This window comes from Carica papaya, chromosome 2 (assembly GCF_054855325.1).
Source record: "Carica papaya isolate Zhongbai chromosome 2, ASM5485532v1, whole genome shotgun sequence".
NCBI lineage: Eukaryota > Viridiplantae > Streptophyta > Magnoliopsida > Brassicales > Caricaceae > Carica > Carica papaya.
In genome coordinates, this window is record NC_142310.1 from 30,372,437 (window position 1) to 30,396,325 (window position 23,889).

General features: G+C 34.5%; 2 protein-coding genes across 2 annotated transcripts; both read left to right on the forward strand.

The window, feature by feature from the left end:
* Positions 1-10,856: 10,856 nt before the first annotated feature.
* Positions 10,857-12,869, forward strand: LOC110823750 (purple acid phosphatase 3-like). Its single transcript, XM_022054213.2, has 7 exons — positions 10,857-11,200; positions 11,384-11,540; positions 11,655-11,762; positions 11,852-11,976; positions 12,067-12,195; positions 12,301-12,368; positions 12,488-12,869. The coding sequence occupies exons 1-7, from the start codon at positions 11,003-11,005 to the stop codon at positions 12,699-12,701; spliced, it is 999 nt and encodes a 332-aa protein (XP_021909905.1). The 5' UTR covers positions 10,857-11,002; the 3' UTR covers positions 12,702-12,869.
* A 7,204-nt stretch (positions 12,870-20,073) lies between these two features.
* LOC110823872 (purple acid phosphatase 4-like) lies at positions 20,074-23,062 on the forward strand. Its single transcript, XM_022054366.2, has 7 exons — positions 20,074-20,418; positions 21,541-21,697; positions 21,899-22,006; positions 22,129-22,256; positions 22,350-22,478; positions 22,558-22,625; positions 22,723-23,062. The coding sequence occupies exons 1-7, from the start codon at positions 20,224-20,226 to the stop codon at positions 22,937-22,939; spliced, it is 1,002 nt and encodes a 333-aa protein (XP_021910058.2). The 5' UTR covers positions 20,074-20,223; the 3' UTR covers positions 22,940-23,062.
* Positions 23,063-23,889: the final 827 nt, after the last annotated feature.

The following is a 23,889-nucleotide window of genomic DNA, read 5'->3' on the forward strand; positions in this document are numbered from 1 at the left end:
TTAATTACAGCACAGAATTAGACATGAAAAGACTAGTTCAGGTACTCCTCAGCACAATGGTGTTACTAAAAGAACAAATAGAACTATTCTAGAGAAGATTAGATGCTTGCTAAAAATTGCTAATCTATCAAAATCATTTTGGGGTGAAGCACTCTATACTGTCTGCTACTTGATGAATCGATCTCTATTAGCTCCTTTAGATTTTGATATTCCTAAGAGAGTATGGTCCGAGAAGGATGTCAGTTATTCTCATTTAAAATTTTTTTACTGCAAGGCATTTACGAATGTACCTAAGGAGCAGAGACAGAAGCTTGATGGTAGAATAGTTTCATGTGTTTTTCTAGGTTATGGAGATACAAAGTTTAAGTACAGGTTATGGGTTCCAGTGAAGAAAAAAGTCATCAGGTCGAGAGATGTAATCTTTGATGAACACAAAACCCTATTAAATTTTAAGATATCTAAGAAGACTACAAGTGAAGAAATTCATTTTTCTACATTGATTCCTCTTACAATTAGAAATGTCAATAATGAAGGAGATGGAAGTGATTATGTGACAGCACCAGTAGATATAAATGATGATATTGAGCAGGGGGAGCAGCCCCCCCACCTCAGATTGTTGAAGAATCTCAAGTTAAAAGGTCAAACAGAACACATCATTTATCTACTAGATATCCAAGTTCTGAGTATATTACTGTAATTGAAGAGGGGGGGAACCAAAAAGCTTTCAAGAAGTGCATAATTAATGGATAAATGCAATGAAGCAGAAGATGAGTTCTTTGAAGAATATTCAAACTGATCTGGTTAATGTGGTGACCAAAATTCGTGACAAGCATCAATCCTGCACCAAAACAGGGGGATTGAGTGAAAATTGAGTAACAAATGAATGGATACCTCCCATGGGCTAGAGGGTGGGGGGGGGGGGGGGGTTGTTAAGATCCAGCCCAAAGGGGCATATTAGTAATTTAAAAAAAGAAAAAAAAAGAACTAGAGTTGCAGCTTATATATATATATATATGTTGCTAGATTAAGAAGAATAAGAGAAGAAAAATTTAAAAAAAGTGTGGTTGTGTGGAAGAAAAAGAGAGAGAAAAAAAGGAAGAGAGAAGGAAGAGAAAAGAGAAAAGAATGGTGTACACATATATACATATAGAGTAGAGTGGTAGAGTGGGGGGCCAAGAGAAGAAAAGAAAAAGAGGTTGAAATTCTCTCTCATTGGTGACATCATTGCGGATGTGAGCTATTTAGTCTTTTCTCAGTGAATGTTAGAAACGGCTCCGAAAATAACCAAAGAAAATATATAATAACTTAAGTACGGAAGCGAACTAAAAGGTTAAGTTTACATTTCTTACACAATAACTTAAAAGTACTAAACAACATTACGGAATTCATTCTTTGAAAGAAACACGATAAATCAGGAAACAAATAGAAAATAAAAAATATCTAACATCTATTCACAATCTTCTTGTGGATCGGGCTCTGGAACCTAATCCTCTTTATCTGAAATGGTTAAATAAATGGTGAGCTACACTACCTCAGTAAGGATATCACACAATATCACCAACACAGAAGTAAAGATTATTATAAAATTGAAAACCACTAATGGAGCATTAAATTTAGTAAATTTATTTATCAATCATAAAATCATTTTTCGTTCACTTACCATCGTGGAATTTATGAAAACAACTTGTAAGAATAATAATATCATATAGACAAATATCTCATGCATAATCAGCTATCATAGTACATGTGATAAATCCATATCCATTATCAATAAACCAAACAATAACTACCACTCTTTTCACCAGTCTGCTGGTATCTATGGGGGTTCATAGGGATGTCTCCGCTACATGTGAACCATTTCATTTATCATTCTCAATTATGGACCGCCCTCATATCTCATCCGGTATGAGTGTTAATTTGTCAAACCTTAATACCTCATCCGGTATGAAGGTGAAACGGGCCGTCCTCATACCCCATCAGGTATAAGCGCCAAATTATCAAGTCTCCATACCTCGTCCTGTATGAGACAACATTCACGGTAGGGTTCCGTATATACCCGGTCCGTCCACCATCTCCCAGGATATCCAGTAAGACTGTCGTTTCATTTAATCATTTAATCACATAATTTCTTTACCGTTTAAACTTCATTTTTTTTCGATTCAACAGTAAACATGTAAAATAAACCATACATGCGTTCAAACCATAAAATAAATAAATAAGATACCATCATGCAGTTAAACTAAAAAAAAACAATCAACAACAACAGTAGATAATTTCTGGTTCCGGCTCCATTAATAACCTGTAATTAATTATGCATGTTTATTAAAATCGCACAAAATAATATTCTATGATAAATAATAAGGTGATGAATCTTTACTCGATTTGATGTATCAAAAGTAAAACTATTTACTACGCCTACGGGTGGTCCCTAGGTTCCCGAAATTTTTCTTCCAGAACTAAAACACGCTAATAGTACCTGCAAATGTTCCAAATAAACCCAAAATTAGTCTCAGTGCCCACTTGGTCAATTTCAAAAATCTGACAGTGGTCTGCCTCGGGTCAACCATTTTTGACTGATTTTGCATCGATCCATATGAGCAAACACGTCAAAGGGGCTCGATTGGCCGAAAAAATACGAAAAATCGAAACTCACCGACGATGAGGCTCTTCGGTGTGGCAACTTCTCCGGCTCACATTGTGGTTGAGTGTTTTGCTTCGATCAACCTGTAGAGAAGAAAACAGCGATCACAATAGTGAAAAAATTACGCGAAACGAGAATCAGAAAGGGCCTCATTATAGGCGTTTTGTGAAATTTCCCACAGCACCGTCGCGGGGCTTCGTTGGTGTTTTTCGGCCAATTAGCCGGTCTTTTGCTCTGATTTGGCCATGGTTGAGCTTAAAATTAAATTTCGTGTAAAAAGAGAAGTTTTTACCTTTTTTGGCGGTCGGAAAGGGTTCCGGTGCGGCGGTGGGTGGCGGTGATTGGCTCTCCGACAGCTGGGTCGTCTTCTCCGACAAGGGGTTCTGGCGACTAGGGTTAGGGTTTGGTGTGGATGGGAGTTATTTATATTCATCCACTTTTGATATGGGTCATCCATCGCATTTGATTTGAACCGTCCGTTCGCGATTAAATAAGGAGTGAATCTAGGCCATTAATCGCGATCCAATCTGGAACGTCAATCGCGATTCACTTTGAACCGTCTGATCGTGTTTGAATCTGGCCATTCGATCACGTTTGGGAGGGAGCGCATCCAGACCGTCCGTGCGCATGGGAACGAACCTCAGTCGTTCGATCGCAAGCACGCGGATTGCCCACGTGGCCTCCTACGTCAGTGTCTCTACCACTTAGCGCGTATTAGTTGGTTATGGCTGCTGACCGGGCGTCTGACGTGGTGAAACTTTCTAAAATTATATTTTGGCTCCTATTTTTTAATTTTTCTTTAAAAAATACCCACAAAACCCAAATTATCACTCCTTTTTTTCAAAATTATTTTCAATTAAATCCTCCATCAATTTTATTTCATTTTTTTACTCTAAATTAAATAAGACAAAATACAATAAAATAAAATAAAATAATAAAAATTATATTTATTAATTAATTTAATTAAAACAAAAAATTTGTGAGTGTTACAACTCTCCCCCCTTGAAGAAATTTGGTCCTTCAAATTTGTCTCTCACTCTCAATCAAACAGCTGGGTATATTGGACTCTAAAGTCTGATTCTAGCTCCTATGTAGCCTCCCTCGGTGTGTGGTTCTGCCATATGACCTTTATAAAGAAAATTTCCCAATTGCGAAGAAATTTGCTCTTTCGATCCACAATGCCGACCGATACTTCCTCGTAAGACAGATCCTCCTGGAGTGAAAAAGCTCGTGGGCCAAGATATGAGATGGCTTCGGGTTGTACTTGCGTAGTATGGACACATAAAACACATTATGGATCTTGAAAAGTTCTGGAGGCAGTGCTAATGTGTAGGTGGCTGTACTAATTCTGTCCAAGACTTCAAATGGTCCAATAAATCAGGGGTTCAGTTTCCTCCTCTTGCCGAATCTACTGATTCCTTTGAAATGAGTGACCTTAAAGAACACCCGATCATCTTTTTCAAATTCAAAATCTCTCCTCCGGGTGTCCGCATAACTCTTCTGTCTGCTTTGAGCCGTCTGAATGTTCTTCTTAATCTTAACTATTTTGGATGTAGTATCTTCTAACAGATCTAGGGCGAACAGTTTTATATCACCCACTTTTTCCTAACAAATCGGCGATATGCATGGGCGCCCATATAACGTCTCATATGAGGTCATGCCAATACTCACTTGGTAGCTGTTGTTGTAGGCAAACTCTATCAGTGGTAGATAGTCATCCTAATGGTCCCTAGAGTCAAGGACACAAGCTCGGAGCATATCCTCAAGTGTACGAATTGTCCTTTCTGATTGTCTATCGGTCTGAAGGTGGAATGCAGTACTTAGAGACAGCTTTATTTCCAATGCTTGCTGAAAGCTAATCTAAAATCAAAAAGTGAACCTGGGGTCCCTGTCGGACAATACTGTCACTGGCACTCCATGCAATCTGACTATTTTTCAGATATATATTCTTGTTAACTTGTCTAAAGAATCGGTCATCTTAATAGGCAAGAAGTGGAAAAACTTGATAAACCGGTCAATAATTATCCAGATGGCATCATGTTCTGAGTGTACCTTAGGTAATCCTGTCACAAAGTCCATGGTGATATATTCTCACTTCTATTCCGGGATCGGTAATGGCTGAAGTAGCCAGCCTGGGTGTTGATGCTTTGCTTTGACCTGCTGACATACCAAATACTTAGAAACAAAGTTAGCCATATTTTTTTTCATCCCGTTCCACAAAAATTAGGGTCGCATACTTTAGTACATTTTAGTGCTTCCGGGATGCATGAAAAACTTTGAGCTATGAGCCTCTGTCATAATGTCCCTCTTTAACTCACTGTCACCTGAAACACACACCTTATCTTGGAATCTGAGCAACCCATCAGCAAAAATTCGAAATTCTGAGCTAACTCCCTGTTCTGCATCTCTTTTGAGGGCTACTAGGGTGGAATCGAAGGACTGAGATTCCCTTATTCTCTGGATTAACTCAGGCTGAACAGTCAGGTGACCCAAACATGTGACTTTCCTCGAGTCCTGAAGTCATACCTGTTGTGTGGCCTCAATCTGCCTGCATTCTGAAACCATCAAATAGGCTAATGTACCTGAATTTTTTCTGCTGAGTACATTGGCTACCACGTTGTCCTTACCCGAGTGATACAAGATATCGCAATCATAGTCCTTAAGAAATTCTATCCACCTTCTCTAACGCATGTTGAGATCCTTTTGAGTGAATATGTATTTCAAACTCTTGTGATCGGCATAGATCTGAAAGATCTCTCCATACAAATAATGGTGCCAAGTCTTCAAGGCATGTATGATTGCGGAAAGCTCAAAGTCATGGGTGGGATAGTTTTTTTTTATGACTCTTCAACTGTCTGGACCTATAAGCTGTGACTTTCCCATGCTACATTAAAACACAACCCAAGCCTAAACATGAGGCATCACTATAAACTATATATCCCCCCGATCCACTCGACAAGACCAACACAAGTGCAGTAGTCATCCACTTCTTTAGTTCTGAAAAACATCTTTCACAGTCCTCATTTCACTCAAACTTGACATTCTTCTTTGTGAGCCGAGTCTGGGGAGCAGCTAGACTAAAAAACTCTTCCACAAACCTGCAGTAATAACCCATCATCCCAAAAAGCTACAGATCTCCTTAACTAATGTCAATTTTTTCCAGCCGAGCACTGTTTCAACCTTTTCAAGGTTCACTGACACTTCATCTTTTGATATAATGTGTCCTAGGAAAGTGGTATGCTCAACACAGAATCCACACTTACTCAACTTTGAATACAGCTTCTTTTCTCTGAGAAGTTGTAAAATCTAAGGTAAATGGTAAGCATGTTCCTCTCTACTTTTTAAATAAACTAGGATATCATCGATGAACACAATAACAAACTAATCCAAGAATTGTCTGAAGACCCTGTTCATCAAGTCTATCAAGATGGCTGGGGCATTAGTTAGTCCAAATGACATCACCAGGAACTCATAGTGTCCGCATCTGGTTCGAAAGACTGTCTTGGAGATGTCTTATGTCCTGATTTTCACCGATGGTAACTTGAACGCATGTCTATTTTGGAGAAGACCTGGGCACCCTGCAACTGATAGAAGAGGTCATCAATCCTGAGGAGGGGATATTTATTCTTGATTGTGACTCTGTTCAACCCTCTGTAATCAATACATAACCTCAACGTCTCATCTCCTTTTCTGGCAAAGGTGACTCCAGCATCCTAAGGGGACGCACTATGTCGAATAAAACTACTTTTCTGTAATTTAGTGATCTATTTTATCGGTTCCTCTATCTCAACACAGCTCATGCGGTAAGGAGCAACCAACATAGGCTGAGTGTCTAGCTGGAGGTCTATGGTGAATTCGAATTTCTTGTTCACTAGCAGTTCAGGTAGTTTATCCAAAAACACATCTGAAATGTCTCGGACTATCGGAATCTCTTGAATATAAATCTCTTTCTTGGGTTTGACTAGTTAGAAAAAACAGTAGGGTTAAAGTACTCGACGAATAAGAAAATTTACCATGAAGGAATAAATGCTAAACGATTTTATTAATTTGTAAATGGCTTCTCATTTGGAGGATTGAATACAACCTTCTTGTTAAAATAATCTACGGTGGTGTGATACACCGCTAGCTAATTCATTCTTAAAATTACATCAAAATCCCCCGTGTCTAATTCTATTAGATTCACACTTAATTTTCTATCTGCTATATCTATAACATAGGCCCTGTAGACAACTTTTCTCAATAGTGTCACACTCCCAATAGTAGACACAAATAATATAGAATTAAGTTTATCAGGTAATACATTAAATTTTGATGCAAAAACAGGTGAAACAAATGAATGCGATGCACTAGTATCAATCAAAATATGAGCAAGATAGTTACAGATAGTGTACATATCACGTACCACGTCCGGGTTGGCTTCTGCATCCTGCTGGGTGAGATTGTAAGCTCTGCCTTGGATAGGAGGTCGGCCCTAATTCTGGTTTCTTAGGCACTCCCTCACATAATGCTGGGCACTACCACATATGCAATAGGTGTTGTTTAGGCGATAGCAAGGTCAATCCCCATGATCCCTGCCATAATGCAAACAGATCTTACTGCATCCTGCCACTAGAGCCTGAGGTCCACCTGGATCACCGGCCTGGGCCTCTTGTTCTGTTGAATAGGCGCAGTAGGTGCTGGTCTACGGGGTGGAGCTGAGGGTCTAAGGTTCCCTGCTGCTTGAGAGAGGGTGTGGAAGCTCCTCTCCACTAGTTGTGCATTGGACAGAACGACCGAATAAATATTGAGCTCCAACACAAACAAATGTTGTTTGATCTCTGGGTGGAGGCCCCACTCGAACCTTCTAGCCTTCCTACCTTCATTCAACAATGTCTCAGGAGAATATTGGCCCAACTCTAGAAACTTGCGAGCATATTCTGATACAGTCATGTTCCCCTGGACCAACTGTACAAACTCCACTAATGGAGCATTAAATTTAGCAAATTCATTTATCAATCATAAAATCATTTCTCGTTCACTTATCATCGTGGAATTTATGAAAACAACCTGTAAGAACAATAGTATCATACAGACCAATATCTCATGCATAATTAGCCATCATAGTACATGTTATAAATCCATATCCATTACCAATAAACCCAACAATAACTACCACTCTTTTTACCAATCTGCTGGTATCCATGGGGGTTCATAGGGATGCCCCCGCTACACGTCAACCCTTTTATTTATTATTCTCAATTATGTGTCATCCTCATACCTTGTCCGGTATGAACGCCAATTTGCCAAACCTCTATACCCCGTCCAGTATGAGAGTGAAGCGAGTCGTCCTCATACTCCATTCGGTATAAGCACAAAATTATTAAGTCTCCATATCCCGTTCGGTATGAGACAACATTCACGGTAAGGTTCCTTATGTACCCGGTCCGTACACCATCTCCCCAGATATCCAGTAAGACTGTCATTTCATCTAATCATTTAATCACATAATTTTTTTACCGTTTAAACTTCATCTTTTTTTATTCGGCAGTAAACACGTAAAATAAACCATACATGTGTTTAAACTATAAAATAAATAAATAAGATAGCATCATGTAGGTAAACTGAAAAAAAAAAATCAACAACAACAGTATATAATTTCTAGTTCCGGCTCCATTAGCAACTCGTAATTAATTATGCATGTTTACTAAAATCGCACAAAATACCACGTTATTATTTATTTAAACTTCAGTTTTATGATAGAGAATAAGGTGAGGGATCCTTATTCGATTTGACATTCGAAAAGTTAAACTGTTTACTCCACCTACGGGCAGTCCCTAGGTTCCCTGAATTTTTTTTCAAGAACTGAAATGCACTAATAGTACCTACAAATATTTCAAATAAACCCAAAATCAGTCCTAGAGCCCACTCGGACTCTCTAATTTTGGCCAAATTCGGCCGATTTTGCATCGATCCCTGCGAGCAAACACATTGAAGGGTCTTGATTGGCTGAAAAATTACAAAAAATCAAAACTCACCGGCGGTGGGGCTCTTCGGTGCTGCGGCTCACGTTGCGGTTGAGTGTTTTACTTCGGTCAACCTGTAGAAAAGAAAACAGTGATCACAACGGTGGAAAAATTATACGAAATGGGAATCGGGAAGGGGCCCATTGGATGCATTTTGTGAAATTTCCCACGGCGGCGCTGTCAGGCTTCGCCAATATTTTTCGGCCAATTGGCCAGTCTTTTTGCTCCGATTTGGTCATGAGTGAGCTTAATATTGAATTTCGTACAAAAGAAAAAGTTTTTACCTTTTTTGGCAGTCGGAAAGGGTTCCGATGCGGCAACGGGTTGCGGCAGTCGGCTCTCCGGTGGTCGGCTCGCCGGCGGTTGGGTCGTCTTCTCTGGAGAGAAGTTATGGCGACTAGGGTTAAGGTTTGGTGCGGATAGGAGTTATTTGTATCCGTCCGCTTTTGATCTGGACCGTCCATCGCGTTTGATCTGAACCGTCCGATCGCGATAAAATTGGGAGTGAATCTGGACCATTCATTGTGATCCAATCTGGACCGTCCATTGCGATTCACTCTAGACCGTCTAATCACATTTGAATCTTACCGTTCGATCGTGTTTGGGAGGGAGCGTATCCAGGCCATCCGTGTGCGCGAGAACAGACCTCAGCCGTTCGATCAACGGCACACGAATCGCCTACGTGGCCCCCGCGTGGCCTCTCCCATCAGTGTCTCTGCCACTTAGCGTGTCTTGGTTGGTCAGGGCTGCTAACCGGCAGTCTGACGTGGCGAAACTTTCTAAAATTACGTGTTGGTCCATGTTTTCTGATTTTTCTTTCAAAAATACCAACAGAACTCAAATTTTCATCCATTTTTTTCAAAATTATTTTCAATTAAATCCTCCATCAATTTTATTTTATTTTTACTCTAAATTAAATAAAAAAATACAATAAAATAAAATAAATTAATAAAAATTATATTTATTAATTATTTAATTAGAATAAAAAATTTGTGGGTGTTACAATGTTAATTTGATTTTGTTTTTCTTTTTTTCTTTTTCAAGTTCTACACAAAAATAAGTTGTTCTTTTGTTTTGAATTTAATCATTGGTTGATTATCTTGTACTGATTTTTCGTTGATAGTGTATTTAATTTGGAGTTTGACCTCTGATTTTTTCCCTTCACACTAAAAGGTTTTCCATGTAAAATTTAATTTTTCAGTTATTATATACTTACTATCTTTATTCTGTAGTGCATCAATTTGGCATAGGATTATTGTTATTAATTCATGCTAATTAATTTGGGATTGACTTAATCTACACAATTAATTTTATTTTTGTTCGGGACTCAACAAACAGGCTATCGAGTATATAAATAATTATTTTTCTTTTTTATATTTTGACATGGGAATTTTGGGATGAGATTGTTAGAATTTGTTTGATAAATAAGTCTTATATACTTGTGGGATTTTCTCATGAATATGTGGTGTTATAGCGTGGTTAAATTTCAAGTTTAAGGTGTTATAATATTAATAAATATAAATAATATATATTAGTATATACATTAAATGATATAATATAAATATCAATTGTACTTATATTAATATAAAAAATGATGGAATAATCCGTAAATCCAATCTAGTATGAAAAAAGTTTAAAAAAATAATAATAATAATAATCAAATTGGTCAGAGTTTGGAGTAGATTTGGGTTTACTTTTTATAGAAACTGGGGTTAGATTTAAATTTGGCACAAGAACTCACCCTGTTGTCATTTCTGTTTTTCTTATGCATAGAATTTTTCTCCTCCACCTCCATTCTTGTCCCAATCGTGAGCATGGATTTACCATGGAGATTTTTTTCTTCAATCTAAACTCTACAAACAATATAGAAACATGAGAAAAGTTTCCAATAAGTGATTATTATAAGATATAATTCTGTGGTAACTCAAATATTTAACTTGAAGTTTAAAGAAAATAAATAGTTTGCAAAAATTAATAACCTACACATGGAAAAGGTTGCCTGTATTTTAGGAAGGGATTTTGCTTGGAACATTTGAATACGTACCCACAAAAAGGAATATGGGCAATGTGGAATTTCCCTCCCTCCTTCAAATAATAGCATTCCTTGAAACATGGTTTGCCGTTTAGAAAACTCGTGAGAAAGATGAGTGCTTTCCTCATCTCACTTGATAAATACCATTTGGTTTTCTACTAATTTCTAATTACTCGAACCTCAATAAATTCTTATAATTTTTTTACCCTTTTTTTCTTCTGTGTGTGTATATATATATATATATATATATAGATACATTCATCGTGTTCAAGCTTCCCTCCGAGAGAGAAGCCGTGGTTAATTTATTTGGTGGTTGATTAATAAGCCATGGCTTTCCATTGTAGAACAGAAGCTGCTAAATTCCTTGGTGTGGGAATTGGTATCTTTTGCACGCTTTTGGCTTTTAGTTTTGCAGAGCTTGAGAGGGTTAAACACCCAATTAAGAAAGATGGGTCACTTAGTTTTTTGGTGATTGGAGATTGGGGCAGATCAGGTTCTTATAATCAATCTGAAGTGGCCTTCCAGGTAACTAATTTACTATTTTTTGCTTATAAAATCTTGTTATGAGTGATATGTACGCATCATTTAATTAATAAAAGATGTAAATTTTTACTCAAAAATTAGATGCTGGTCAAGTTTATGGATTAATTAATGAGTGAAGAAGATTGATTTGATTATCCCTAGTTACAAATGTAATTACGCTGGCAGATGGGAAGAATTGGAGAGCAATTAGATATAGATTTTGTGATTTCAACAGGAGATAATTTCTATGAAGATGGGTTGAAAAGTGTAAGTGACCCATTATTCAAGGATTCCTTTTCAAAAGTTTACACAGCCCAGAGCCTGCAAAAGCCTTGGTACAGCAGTAAGTCTAATTGGTTTAATCTAACATTGATTATAAATATGTATTATTATAACTTTTACCATTGGGAATTTTAATTACCGATGATTTTCTTCTTTCGTTTTTTTATTATTACAGTTTTAGGAAATCATGACTACAGGGGTAATGTAGGAGCACAATTAAGCCCTGAACTGAGAAAGATTGATAGTCGTTGGTTTTGTCGTAGGTCTTTTATTCTTAAATCAGGTAATTTATTTTTTATTTCTGCACAATTTTCTTTATCTTTTCTCTCAATTTTTTTAACTTCTAATTAAATTACATCTACATAATTATAGATATTGCGGAATTTTTCTTCGTCGATACAACTCCATTTGTCGATGATTATTTCTATGATCCGGAGCACATATATCATTGGAAGGGCGTGATGCCTCGAACCTCTTACCTTACCTCACTTCTCAGGGTAAATATTTAATTTATTAAGAAATATTATTTTCTATTTTTAAAAAAATAATAATAATTATGTGTTATAGTTTTGATTAAAACTTTGTAGGATTTGGAAAAAGCACTGAGAGAGTCAAACGCAAAATGGAAAATTGTTGTGGGTCACCATGCAATTAGAAGTGCAGGGCATCATGGGGATACAAGGGAGCTTATACAGCTTCTTCTTCCAATGATGAAAGTAAAATTTCTCACTTCCAAAATATATATATATATACACGTATGTATAATTAATTCTGCATATATATATATAATACATAACCATATTCCCTTTTCAAATTCTCAGGCCAACAATGTTGATATGTACATGAACGGGCACGACCATTGTCTAGAGCATATTACTAGCCATGATAGGTAAAATAATAACACCAACAATCATGATAACAATGTTTAAAAACTGTATCTACATAAATATATATATATTTTTTTCTAAATTTACAAATTAAACAGAAATTTTGTAATAAAAATTGCAGTTCAATTCAGTATTTGACAAGTGGCGGGGGTTCGAAGGCATGGAGGGGTGATGTCAAACATTACAATCGACTGACCACGAAATTCTTTTACGACGGACAAGGATTTATGTCAGTGAAGCTAAGCGAAGAGAACGCCCATATTCTGTTCTACGATGTTTTTGGCAACACTTTACATGAGTGGAGGCTGACAAATGAGCTTCTCTCCGACATGTAAATTTCTGCTGAGAAGCAAGCTGGCCAAAATTTGCACCGTTGTTGTTTTCCTTCCCCCCCCCTTTTTTTTTTTTACTCTGTAATATAAACATTTTTTCATACGACACATCACATGCAAGAAGGTGTTGGTGTAAGAATACACGGACAATGGCATGTTTTGTTTTTCTTTTGTTACTGTATATGTGTGTGTGTGCGCGTATATATCTAGGTATGCATATATGTATGTAAAGTATGAGATTAGTAAAGAAGGAAATACAAGTTGATTTTCTTCCAAACTCCATTCCCACGAAAATTTGATCATGCGGCCTATATGTACGTGCTGGATATATTTAAGCCAAGAAGAGAGCTTCATATGTTCTCCTTCATGAGCTCCGAACTCGTTGATTGAAAAACAAACCCAAGAATCCATCCGGACCCATTGATAGAAATACACACAATATATTACATTATACTAAAGAAATTTACCCGAATCAAAAATTTGCAAATGAATTTAAGAACCTTAAAATTTAAAGGACCTCGAAATTAAAAATATAAAATCCTAGAAATCAATCATTATAATAGGGAAAAAGCAAATGTCACTCCGGCTCTTATTTCTTTGATCTCGGTAAAACACAGATATAGAGTAACCAAAACAAATTCAAGTTTAAAAAAATTAAACTCAAAGTCTTCAATTATTCTGAATGCGTTTGTTGATAGCTGCGACCGTATAATAATGCAATGACAGTGTCTAACAAGTGCAAGCCCGTATGATTGATTCATATATATGATATAATATTGGAAGTATCCGACACGTGAAGACCCATGTGAAAGTGGGAAGGAGATTATAGGATCCGTTTCTCCTTTTTATGATATTTCCTATATATTTATATATACGTGTGTGTGTGTGTGTGTATATATATATATAGGGTTTTAAATTACGGCCACTCCAATATTTTAATTGATTTAAATGGTGTTTGTGTTGTTTAATTGATTTGGGTGAGGATATGGTAGTAAGATTTTGAGAATTCTCATACGCAATTTGCAACGATGCAAATATATTTTGGATACGGCAGTTGCAATGGAACATGCAAAAGCTTTTGATTTTGTAACCCATCACCATTCAAAATGGATAAACCTAACCCTCTTACTCTTCCTTCAACATCAAATGCGTCGTCGTTTTCTCCCACATCATCAACATGTGACACATGACCTCATTTCATTCCCTCTAATTCGCTATCGTTGAGAATTATAACCACTTGAGAATTAACCACCATGTATCAAAACCCAATTTTTCCAAAACATAAAAGGCAAGTCCGTGGATTCACTTGCAAAACTATGTGCTGCATCAATTATATACATGTGTTTTTGTGTATATATATATGTATGTTATTAATTTTATATTTTCTAAAAACTTATTTAAATTTATTAGTAATACAAAAATATTGATTTAAAAATTCACATTCACTTTGTATTTTAATACTCTGAAAGTATCAAGTGAATTTTTTTTAAATTTAAGATGGTGACTAAAACTCAAAAGAAAAAAAGATTCTAACATTTTAGAAACAAATAATTAAAATCTCAAAAATTATATAAAGATCCAGAACCTTAAAAAATATGAATTTATAATTTAAATGTAAAAGCGAATAATAGAATTAGAGTTTACATTCTTTACACAATAATTTAAAATGTCCAATAGGGTTACATAAATGTTCATTCTAATAGACAAACAGTAATTAAAGAAATTAAAAAAAAAAGTGAATAAATAAGCATCATATGACTACCTTCACTAGCACTTAAAGGGAGTTTGAGTAGTAAATTATTCAAAACTCTTTTGCTGATCGGGATCTGAACCTTAGTTTTCTTGATCTGAAATTGTTAATAAAATGATGAACTACACTGACCCAGTAAAAATATTACACTAATCACATATATAGAAAATTGAAGATTGATAAAAATCAAAAAAATAACTTTTGGAGCTCTTACTTTAATTAAATATATTTAACTTAAAGACGTTTGTTTGATACTTATCGTAACGAGTTTTCTAAAAAACAACCTATGAAGACTCACATTCATACCTCTTTTTATTTTTCAAGCATAAGAGAACAAGAGATGACAATTTTTTTTTCTTACTTGCTTATTGGTATCTCTGGGGGTCCATATGGATGTTTCCCTACTCGTAAACCTAATATTTAATTTTAACAACTATATGACTATCCTCATACCCCGTCTGGTAATGGGCATCAAATATTCAATTGCCTCGATACCCCATCAGGAATGAGGGTGAACCATATCTCTCAAGTTTTTCTAGGATAGGACTTCACAACCCCGTTCGACTGAGGTAACATTCACGGTAGAGTTTCCTATGTACTAGTAAGTCTTTCACATAAAGATTTTAATTAACAAAATAACCAACAAACGCATACCAATATCTCATATTATATTTACATATAAACTAAACTACATTTATGCAGATGATGTAGCTTATCATAATAAGGGATCAAGCAACCAAATAACCAAATAAATCATATAAATTGATAAAACCATTAAAATTATAAACTAAGAATGTGTACAATACGATAACAAAAAAGTAGGACAGTATAGAAAAATAAACAACAAATTAGAACAATTGTGAACTAATCGATTTTACCTCCACTAGTGATCTGTAATTATTTTTAGAGTTTTTAAAATTTTTACAAAAATAAGAAATTATACATCTTTAAGCCCCAATTTACCGTAACAAAGAATAGGATGAGGTATCCTTATCTAGATCGGTATTTTGAGACATTGAGTTATCTACCACGCCTCTTAACAGGTACCAAATTTTCTAATTTTTTTTTGCAGAATTCAAAACACTCGTCACATACCTAAAAATACTTCAAAAATCCAAAATCGGTGTCCAAAACTCTTTTCGGCCAATTTTAGAGTTCCGGCACAGCATTGTCACCGTGCTCCGACGCTAACTCTGTCATTGTTCGTTTCGGGCCGATTTTGGCCAGTTTTGGCCTATTTTACACATATCCCTGTAGAAAAACATGTTAAAGGGCCTCAATTTACCAGAAAGTCACAAAAAAAACTCGAACCTACCGACGATGGGGTCTCCAGGTGCGGCGGCTCTACTAGTCCTCATTCGCGGCTAGGATTCCTTCTTTGACTAACCTACACAAAAAAGGATGGTGAACACAACGATTAGAAAATTACGTGAAACTAGAAGCAGAAAGGGGCTCATCGAATGGATTCTTTTGTTTTGGTCGCAGCAGCTCCGCCGACTTTGCTCGCAGTTTTTGGTTCACCAGTAGTCCCTCTTACTCTGATTTGGCCACAAGGATACTTGGAATCAAATTTCGAGCAATTAAGGAGAAATTTTACTTTTTTTAGCGATCGACGGTAGCTTTAGTGCGACGAAAGTTGGCAGTCAACCTTCTTCTCTAGTGTCTGGTTCTTCTACTCCAGCGGGGGCTGACGACTAGGGTTTGGATTCTCCTACGACACGAGATATTTATACCCATCCTGCGCCGAACTAGACCATTCATCGTGATTTATCTCATCCATCCGATCGTGTCTAAAGAGAAAATAAATTTAGATCGTTTATTACAATTGATCTTGTCTTGCACCTAAGGAGGAAACAAATCTGAGTCGTTCACACGCCCGAGATCGAACTTGGGCCGTCAGATCATTAGGCATATAGATCGCCTGTGTGGCCTCCCCCACGGCCCCGATGTCAACGTGGCCGAATTTTTTCTATTTGTACTTTGACACTTTATTTCTAATTTTTCTTTCAAAAACACCATCTGAACTCAAATTTTTACTTATTTTTTTTAATTATTTTTAATCTCATCCTTAATATATTTTTTCTCAAAAATTTAATAAAATAAAATAAAATTAATTAATTAATTATTTCAATAAAATAATTTCATTAGAAAAATTTATCCGGGACCGTTTTTCGGGCTCGGGTATTAAAACTCTCCCCCTTAAGAAAATTTAGTCTCTCAAATTGGTCACTCTCTCACTCAGTCGAACAGCTGGGGGTTCTAGGCCTTGAATCTTGATTCAAGTTCCTAAGTGGTCTTTTCTTGCGTATTGTTCTACCATAGGAACTTGACGAAGGAAATTTCTTGATTGGGGAGTACTCTACTCTTCCGGTCTATAATATCTATCAGTACCTTCTTATTGGATAGATCTTTCTGGAGTGAAAAGGGCTCATGGGACAAGATGTGTGAGGGGTCTGGATTGTACTTATGTAACATAGATACATAGAACACATTTAAACTCTAGATAACTCTGGAGGTAGTACCAGTCTATAGCCAGTCGTACTAATCCAGTCTAAGATTTCAAATGGCTGATGAACTGGTGATTTAATTTTTCCTTTTTACCAAACCTACTGATCCCTTTAAAATATATGACCTTAAGAAATACTTGATCACATTTCTCAAATTCCAAATCCCTCTTTCGGGTGTCTGTATAACTTTTCTGTCTGCTCTGAGTTGTTTGAATGTTCTTCTTAATCTTAACTATCTTGGTTGTAGTCTCTTCCATAAAATCTGCACTGAATAATATTCTATCACTCACCTCTTCCCAACAGATCGGCGGCCTGCAGGGGCAGCTATACAATGCCTCATACGGAACTATACCGATACTTTTCTAGTAACTGTTATTGTAAGCAAACTCTATCAAAGGTAGGTGATCATCCTAATGGCCCCGAAGTTTAAAACACAAGCTCAAAGTACATCTTCCAGTGTACGAATCGTCCTCTCTGATTGTCCATCGGTTTGAGGGTGGAATGTGGCACTAAAGGACAGTTTCATTTCCATGACTTGCTGAAAACTAGACCAAAACTGAGAAATGAGCCTAAAGCTCTTTGTCGGATACCACTATCACTAAAACTCTATGTAACTTGACCATCTCCTGGATATACAATCTTACTAGCTTATCCAATGTATCGATCATCTTGATAGCTAAGAAGTGAGAAAACTTGGTGAGCCGGTCAATAATTACCCAAATAGCATCATGTCCTAAGCGTACCTTAGGCAACCCTGTTATGAAATCTATTATGATATATTCTCACTTCCACTCTGGGATTGGTAATGGTTAAAGTAGCATGCTTAAGCGTTAATGTTCTGCCGTAATCTGTTGACATATTAGACACTTGAAAACAAAGTCAGTTATATCTCTTTTCATCCTGCTCACCAAAATCGAGGTCACATATTTTGATATATTTTAGTACTTTTGGAATGTATGGCGAACTTTGAGTTGTGAGCCTCTATCATGATATCTCTCTTTAGTTCATTGTCATCTAGAACACACACCATATCTTGAAACTTGAGTAACCCGTCAGTAGAGACTCAAAATTCTAGATTCACTCCTTATTCTGCATCATTCTTAAGAGCTGCTAAGGCGAAATCGGTGGATTGAACTTCTTTTATTCTCTAGATCAATTCGGGTTGAACAGTCAGGTGGGCCAAACATGTAACTCTTTTCAAGTCCTAAAGTTGTATCTGTTGTGCGGTTCCTATTACTCTGCATTCAGAAATCATTAGGTGAGCTAACATACCTGTATTTTTTCTGTTGAACACGTGGACATGCAATGCGGCGTGTTTTGACATGCAATGCGGCGTGCTCCAGTTCGTCGGGGCTGCTGACTGGGTTGTCTTTGTGGTCAAATTTTCTTTTTTTTTGTACTTTGACCCCATGTTTTTAATTTTTCTTTCAGAAATACCTTGCGAACTCAAATTTTCACCTATTTTTTTTTAAATTATTTTCAATCTCGTACTCAATCCATTTTTTCTTAAAAATTCAATAAAATAAAATTAAAATTAATTAATTAATTAATTCAATAAAATAATTTCATGAGAAAAATTTATCCGGGCCGCTTTTTGGGTTTGAGTATTACATTATAAAATTCATAACACTCTAAAGTTAACTAATTACATTTTAGAGAGACTATTGAAATAATCTTATTTCAAATATAATTTAATTATTATTTTTCTAATTTTTTCATTATATTGCTACCTCAAGAAACAGGAAAAAGGCTAATACATATATATATCTATATGCTGTCACTCACTACAAAAGTATTAGGTTCTAACCATAACATTGTTTTTAATTAGGACAAATTTTGACTGTAATTATTTATATGAGATATAATTATTGATAAATTTTATACTCTTAGTAAATAAATACATGCAGATTATCCAATGTCTGATCAGTTACTGATATATATACCATTCTTGCCTTTACAAAACTGAATATACTTTTATAAAAAATAATAATGTAACTTTCAATTTTGCAATAACGAAATGAAGAAAAAAAAAAAAGCAAACATAAATTGTTTTAAAAAAAAAAAAAAAAACTACGAAACCAAAAGGCTTAGATTTGTGAAAATAAGATATATATATATGTGTGTGTGTGTGTGTGTATACATGTACATGTATTTATATATATATATATATACTGCACCTGAAAACAACGAAGAGTGTAATATTCTTTTCGTAAAGAAAGCAGCTTTTGTTCTACCAAAAGCTACAGCCAATCAGGGTGCGCGTCTCATGCTTTTTTTTTTCTTTTTCTTTCTTGACTAATATTTATAATTGAGACCAAAATTAAATTAAATTCCAGCATGACTCTTGGTTTCTTCTTTCGCCATATCTTAACAATCGAATTTATTCCTTGCTGGTAATAATAATAACATAATTAAATGCTTAATTACGTAGATATACGTTTATTTTAATAAACACGTCTAAATTTAATTTAATTTAAAATTTATGTGAATATTTTCTGTTCTAAAATTTTAAAATTAACAATAAAATTTACCATCTTTTACCCAATGAAAGATTAAATATATAATATAGTACTTAAAAAAAATTATACCTAAATTATATATATATATGTATATAACTTGAATGGCATATATGAATGGGTAGTTTACCCAAATCATCACTTTTATTTAATTTTGAAACATTAGAAATATGGTATTGCTTCTAAACCATCATGAGAGAAATAATTAATTTCTTAATTCCCCTTAATGTTACATGTATGTATATGATATAATATAATATTATAAGAAGATTAAGATTAAAAAAAAACTATAGAAAAACGTAGAGTTAAATTGGCCCTATAAAATGGATAACATTATCTTTTTATTTCGGAAAAAAGAAAAATAAGGGAAATTAAAATAAAATTAAGAACATTAGGGGACCAATAAAATAAAATTAAAAAAAAAAAAGCCAACTGTTTGTGGGTCCACTTTTTCTCTTGTCATCTCAAGTGGGGCCCCATAATTTTCTATTTTTATTTGTTATGAAAAAAAAAAAAAGAAAAAATTCCATTTAGTGGTTTTTCAAATTTATAATAATATGGCCTGCCCACCCCCTTCAAAATCCTTCCTTGCTCTACCTTCGGTATTATATATGCATATAAATACATATATATAATAGGGTACCTTGCCTTCAACTGTATCATATTGATATATAGTCGGAAAGAATATACTTTCAATTAACTTATACTCCAGTATTTATTTTTTATATCTCTCTTGTTCTAAACCAAAAGCCATGGCTTCTGTGTGGAAGAAAGCCATGGTTATGGCAGTTTTCTTCTCTTCTCTGCTTTGCTTTTGCTTTGATTTTTCTGAAGCTCAACTTCGAAGATTCCAACACGCCCCCAAACCAGATGGTTCTCTCAGCTTTTTGGTGATCGGAGATTGGGGAAGAAGAGGATTCTATAATCAATCTCAAGTCGCTCTTCAGGTCATCTTCTTCATTTTTATTCTTCTTTAAATTTTCCATACACTCAATCCAACCAACCTATCTATCTAACTCTTTACTTTCACTCATCATCATCATCATCATCATCATCATCATCATCGTACAAAAAGATAAAAGATCAGTAGCAGAGAGTTTAAGACCTGAGCTTTTCCTCCGACGGCGTTAACCGTAGAGAAAGATTACTCACGTAATTAACGATTTATCATATTGGCATATCATTACAATATGAGGCTACATACAAATTATCTTAGCCAATAAATTAAGCAAGAAAAGAAAATTTAAGCCCATGAGTTTGGACTTCCCATCCAATAGAAGCATGACACCTCACCCCCGACCTTTTAAAATTAATATATTCTCTTTATCTCTTGTTGATGCCTTATATATAAATATATTCCATTCCGATTCCATATATATGCCTTTCCTGTAATAATATTCTTTGCACCTTGCATTATCCGCCTAGCCAATGCGGATATTTATAGAATTGCCCACCATCTTTTATGTATGTGTATATACATATTATGTGTATGTGTAAGTGAATTAGACAAATTTCATGACATTAAATATATATATATATATATATATATGGATCCATTTTCAAATTGCAGCTAATCCACAAAAGAGATATATCAATTCTTGCATGCATGGGATTTCTTTTCTTTGAGCACCCTTCACCACCACCATCCAAAATGTATCACCTTTTCTTTTTCTTTTTTTTTTTTTTGGTATTATTTAATTAATTTCTTAATTACTTTTTTCTAATTATATATATTGGTTTGTTTCCAACAAATATTTACATTCATATATGTGCATTCCTACTCAGACCCACAAGCTTATAAATGAATCATTGCTCCTTTAAAAGTAAAGAAAAAAACAAGATTATCACTTTGATTAAATTGTCATGTAGGATAAGACCCACCAATAAATTAATATATATGTTGTTATCAGGTCCACTTTCAGATTCTTGATTATTAATTATCTCCAATATATATGGTAACATTTTAATTTAATAATTAACCGGTGATTATGCATATAATTAACTTATGTTGTTATGATGAATTTAAGCTGATAATCAAATAAATAATTTGTTTTGTTTGATCGAAACAGATGGGAAGAATTGGAGAGAAGCTGGATATTGATTTCGTGGTATCAACTGGAGATAACTTCTATGATAATGGATTGAAAGGTTCAGATGATCCGACATTTCATGACTCATTTTCTCGTGTTTATACAGCCGATAGCTTGCAAAAACAGTGGTATATAGGTAGGTACGCCTTAATTATAATTTAATCAAATTCTAATTCACTCAATTAATTCGCCACATGAAATTGTACTTATTTTCAATCAATTATTTCTCCAAAATAATAGAAAAAAGATGTGGAGCATGTGCATGAAATTAAATTTTATGCATATATATATATATATATATGTTTTATTAATATTAGTATATTTTTATATATTATAGTTTTGGGGAATCATGACTATAGAGGTGACGTTGAGGCTCAGCTAAGTCCAATTCTAAGACAAATGGATAGCAGATGGCTTTGCCTGCGATCTTTCATAGTCGATGCCGGTAAAATTTAATTACTTTTACCACATCATATACATGTATCTATCAAACAAGTATAATTATTATTTTTTTTTTTTTTAACAAAATCATTAATCTTCTTAATTACCCTTTAATTTATTTTCCAGAGATTGTTGAATTTTTCTTCGTGGACACTACTCCATTCGTGGATCAATATTTCATTGACCCAAAGGATCATGAGTACGACTGGAGAGATGTATCACCCAGAAAGAATTATCTTAAAAAACTCCTTGCGGTAATTTCTTCACAACACACACACACATATATATATATATACACATATATTCCTCTAAATATATGTAGTTGATAATTTTGAAATTAATATCAGGAATTAGAAATGGGTTTGGGAGAATCAAGAGCAAAATGGAAAATCGTGGTCGGCCACCATACAATTAAGAGTGGTGGACACCATGGCAACACTAACGAGATCGTGACACAGCTCCTACCCATCCTCAAGGTAAATCAATTAATTAAATTCTAAAATAATTTTTTTACTCATAATCACGTTTACTTAATTAATATAATTAAATTTGCAGGCAAACCACGTTGACTTGTACATTAACGGGCACGATCATTGCCTGCAACACATTAAAAGCAGCAATAGGTAAACTTTCTTTTTTAAAAAAAAAAAAACTAATAATTAATAATCAATTAAATGATTAAGTGATGGTAATTAACAATTAATTAAATAACGTTTGCAGTGGGATTCAGTATTTAACAAGTGGTGGGGGATCAAAGGCATGGAGAGGAGATTTTAATTGGATAAATCCGGATGAAATGAAATTTTATCACGACGGACAAGGTTTCATGTCGGTCCAAATGACCGAAGCTCAAGTAGAAATTGCATTTTATGATGTGTTTGGAAATGTTCTGCACAGTTGGAGCGCCTCCAAACATCTTTCTCACTCAGCCATCTAAATTAATTAGTATTGTTTATTTTTGTCTACCATATATTATTTATAATATATATATATATAGATATATTATGTTAATATATGTAGCTCTTCTTTATTCAATAAATAAAAATTATTTTACCAACTATATTAACTTAAACATAGCCACGTATAAATTTGACATGCAGTTAATCAATGTATCTATCTCCCATAAGTTTATATTTGAAATATTTCCCTCTCCATAAAAAATAATTTGGTAATCAAGTGGTATAATTCTAGAATATTCCAAACAAGTCATTCTCCTCGATTTGAATATATATATACATATACACACACACACACACACATATACCCAATTACTCGGAAGCAGCATATCCTTGGGAAGATTCCTCCACAAATTTCAAAATCATGTCACTCGACATCAATAATTAATTCGAATAAAATGACAGACAACAGTTGTCGTTCTTCTGTCCTGTAAGGACAAGCAATCTCATGTTTGGTTAACCAACTTTAATTTCTAAGAATTTTCGTTTGAATTCCAATAACTCATGCTTCTATAAACTTAAAATTCTTTATTAATTAATATCTTTAATCACAACTAAAGTTCTCTTTTCTTCACTTGAATCCATATATATATATATATATATACACAAGCACACAAATTTAAAAAAAATTAAATTAATAATAATTTTCTATTATTAAATTTTGGAAAGTAGATATTACATGCTTCAGTTATTTAATAAAATAAATTCACGTTAAGATATATTTTTATTTTATTTTAATGAATGTTTTACTTTTATTTCCACAATTTATATATATATAGCATTCAATACAGTTTTCCCTTTTTTTTTTTTTTTTTTTTTTTTAACATATGAATCAGGCCTGCACCTATTTCTATATGTCAAAATTAAAAAATTCGTTCACGGAATCAAACATGGTTCCATTCAATCTATATGTACATATAAATTAAGTTAT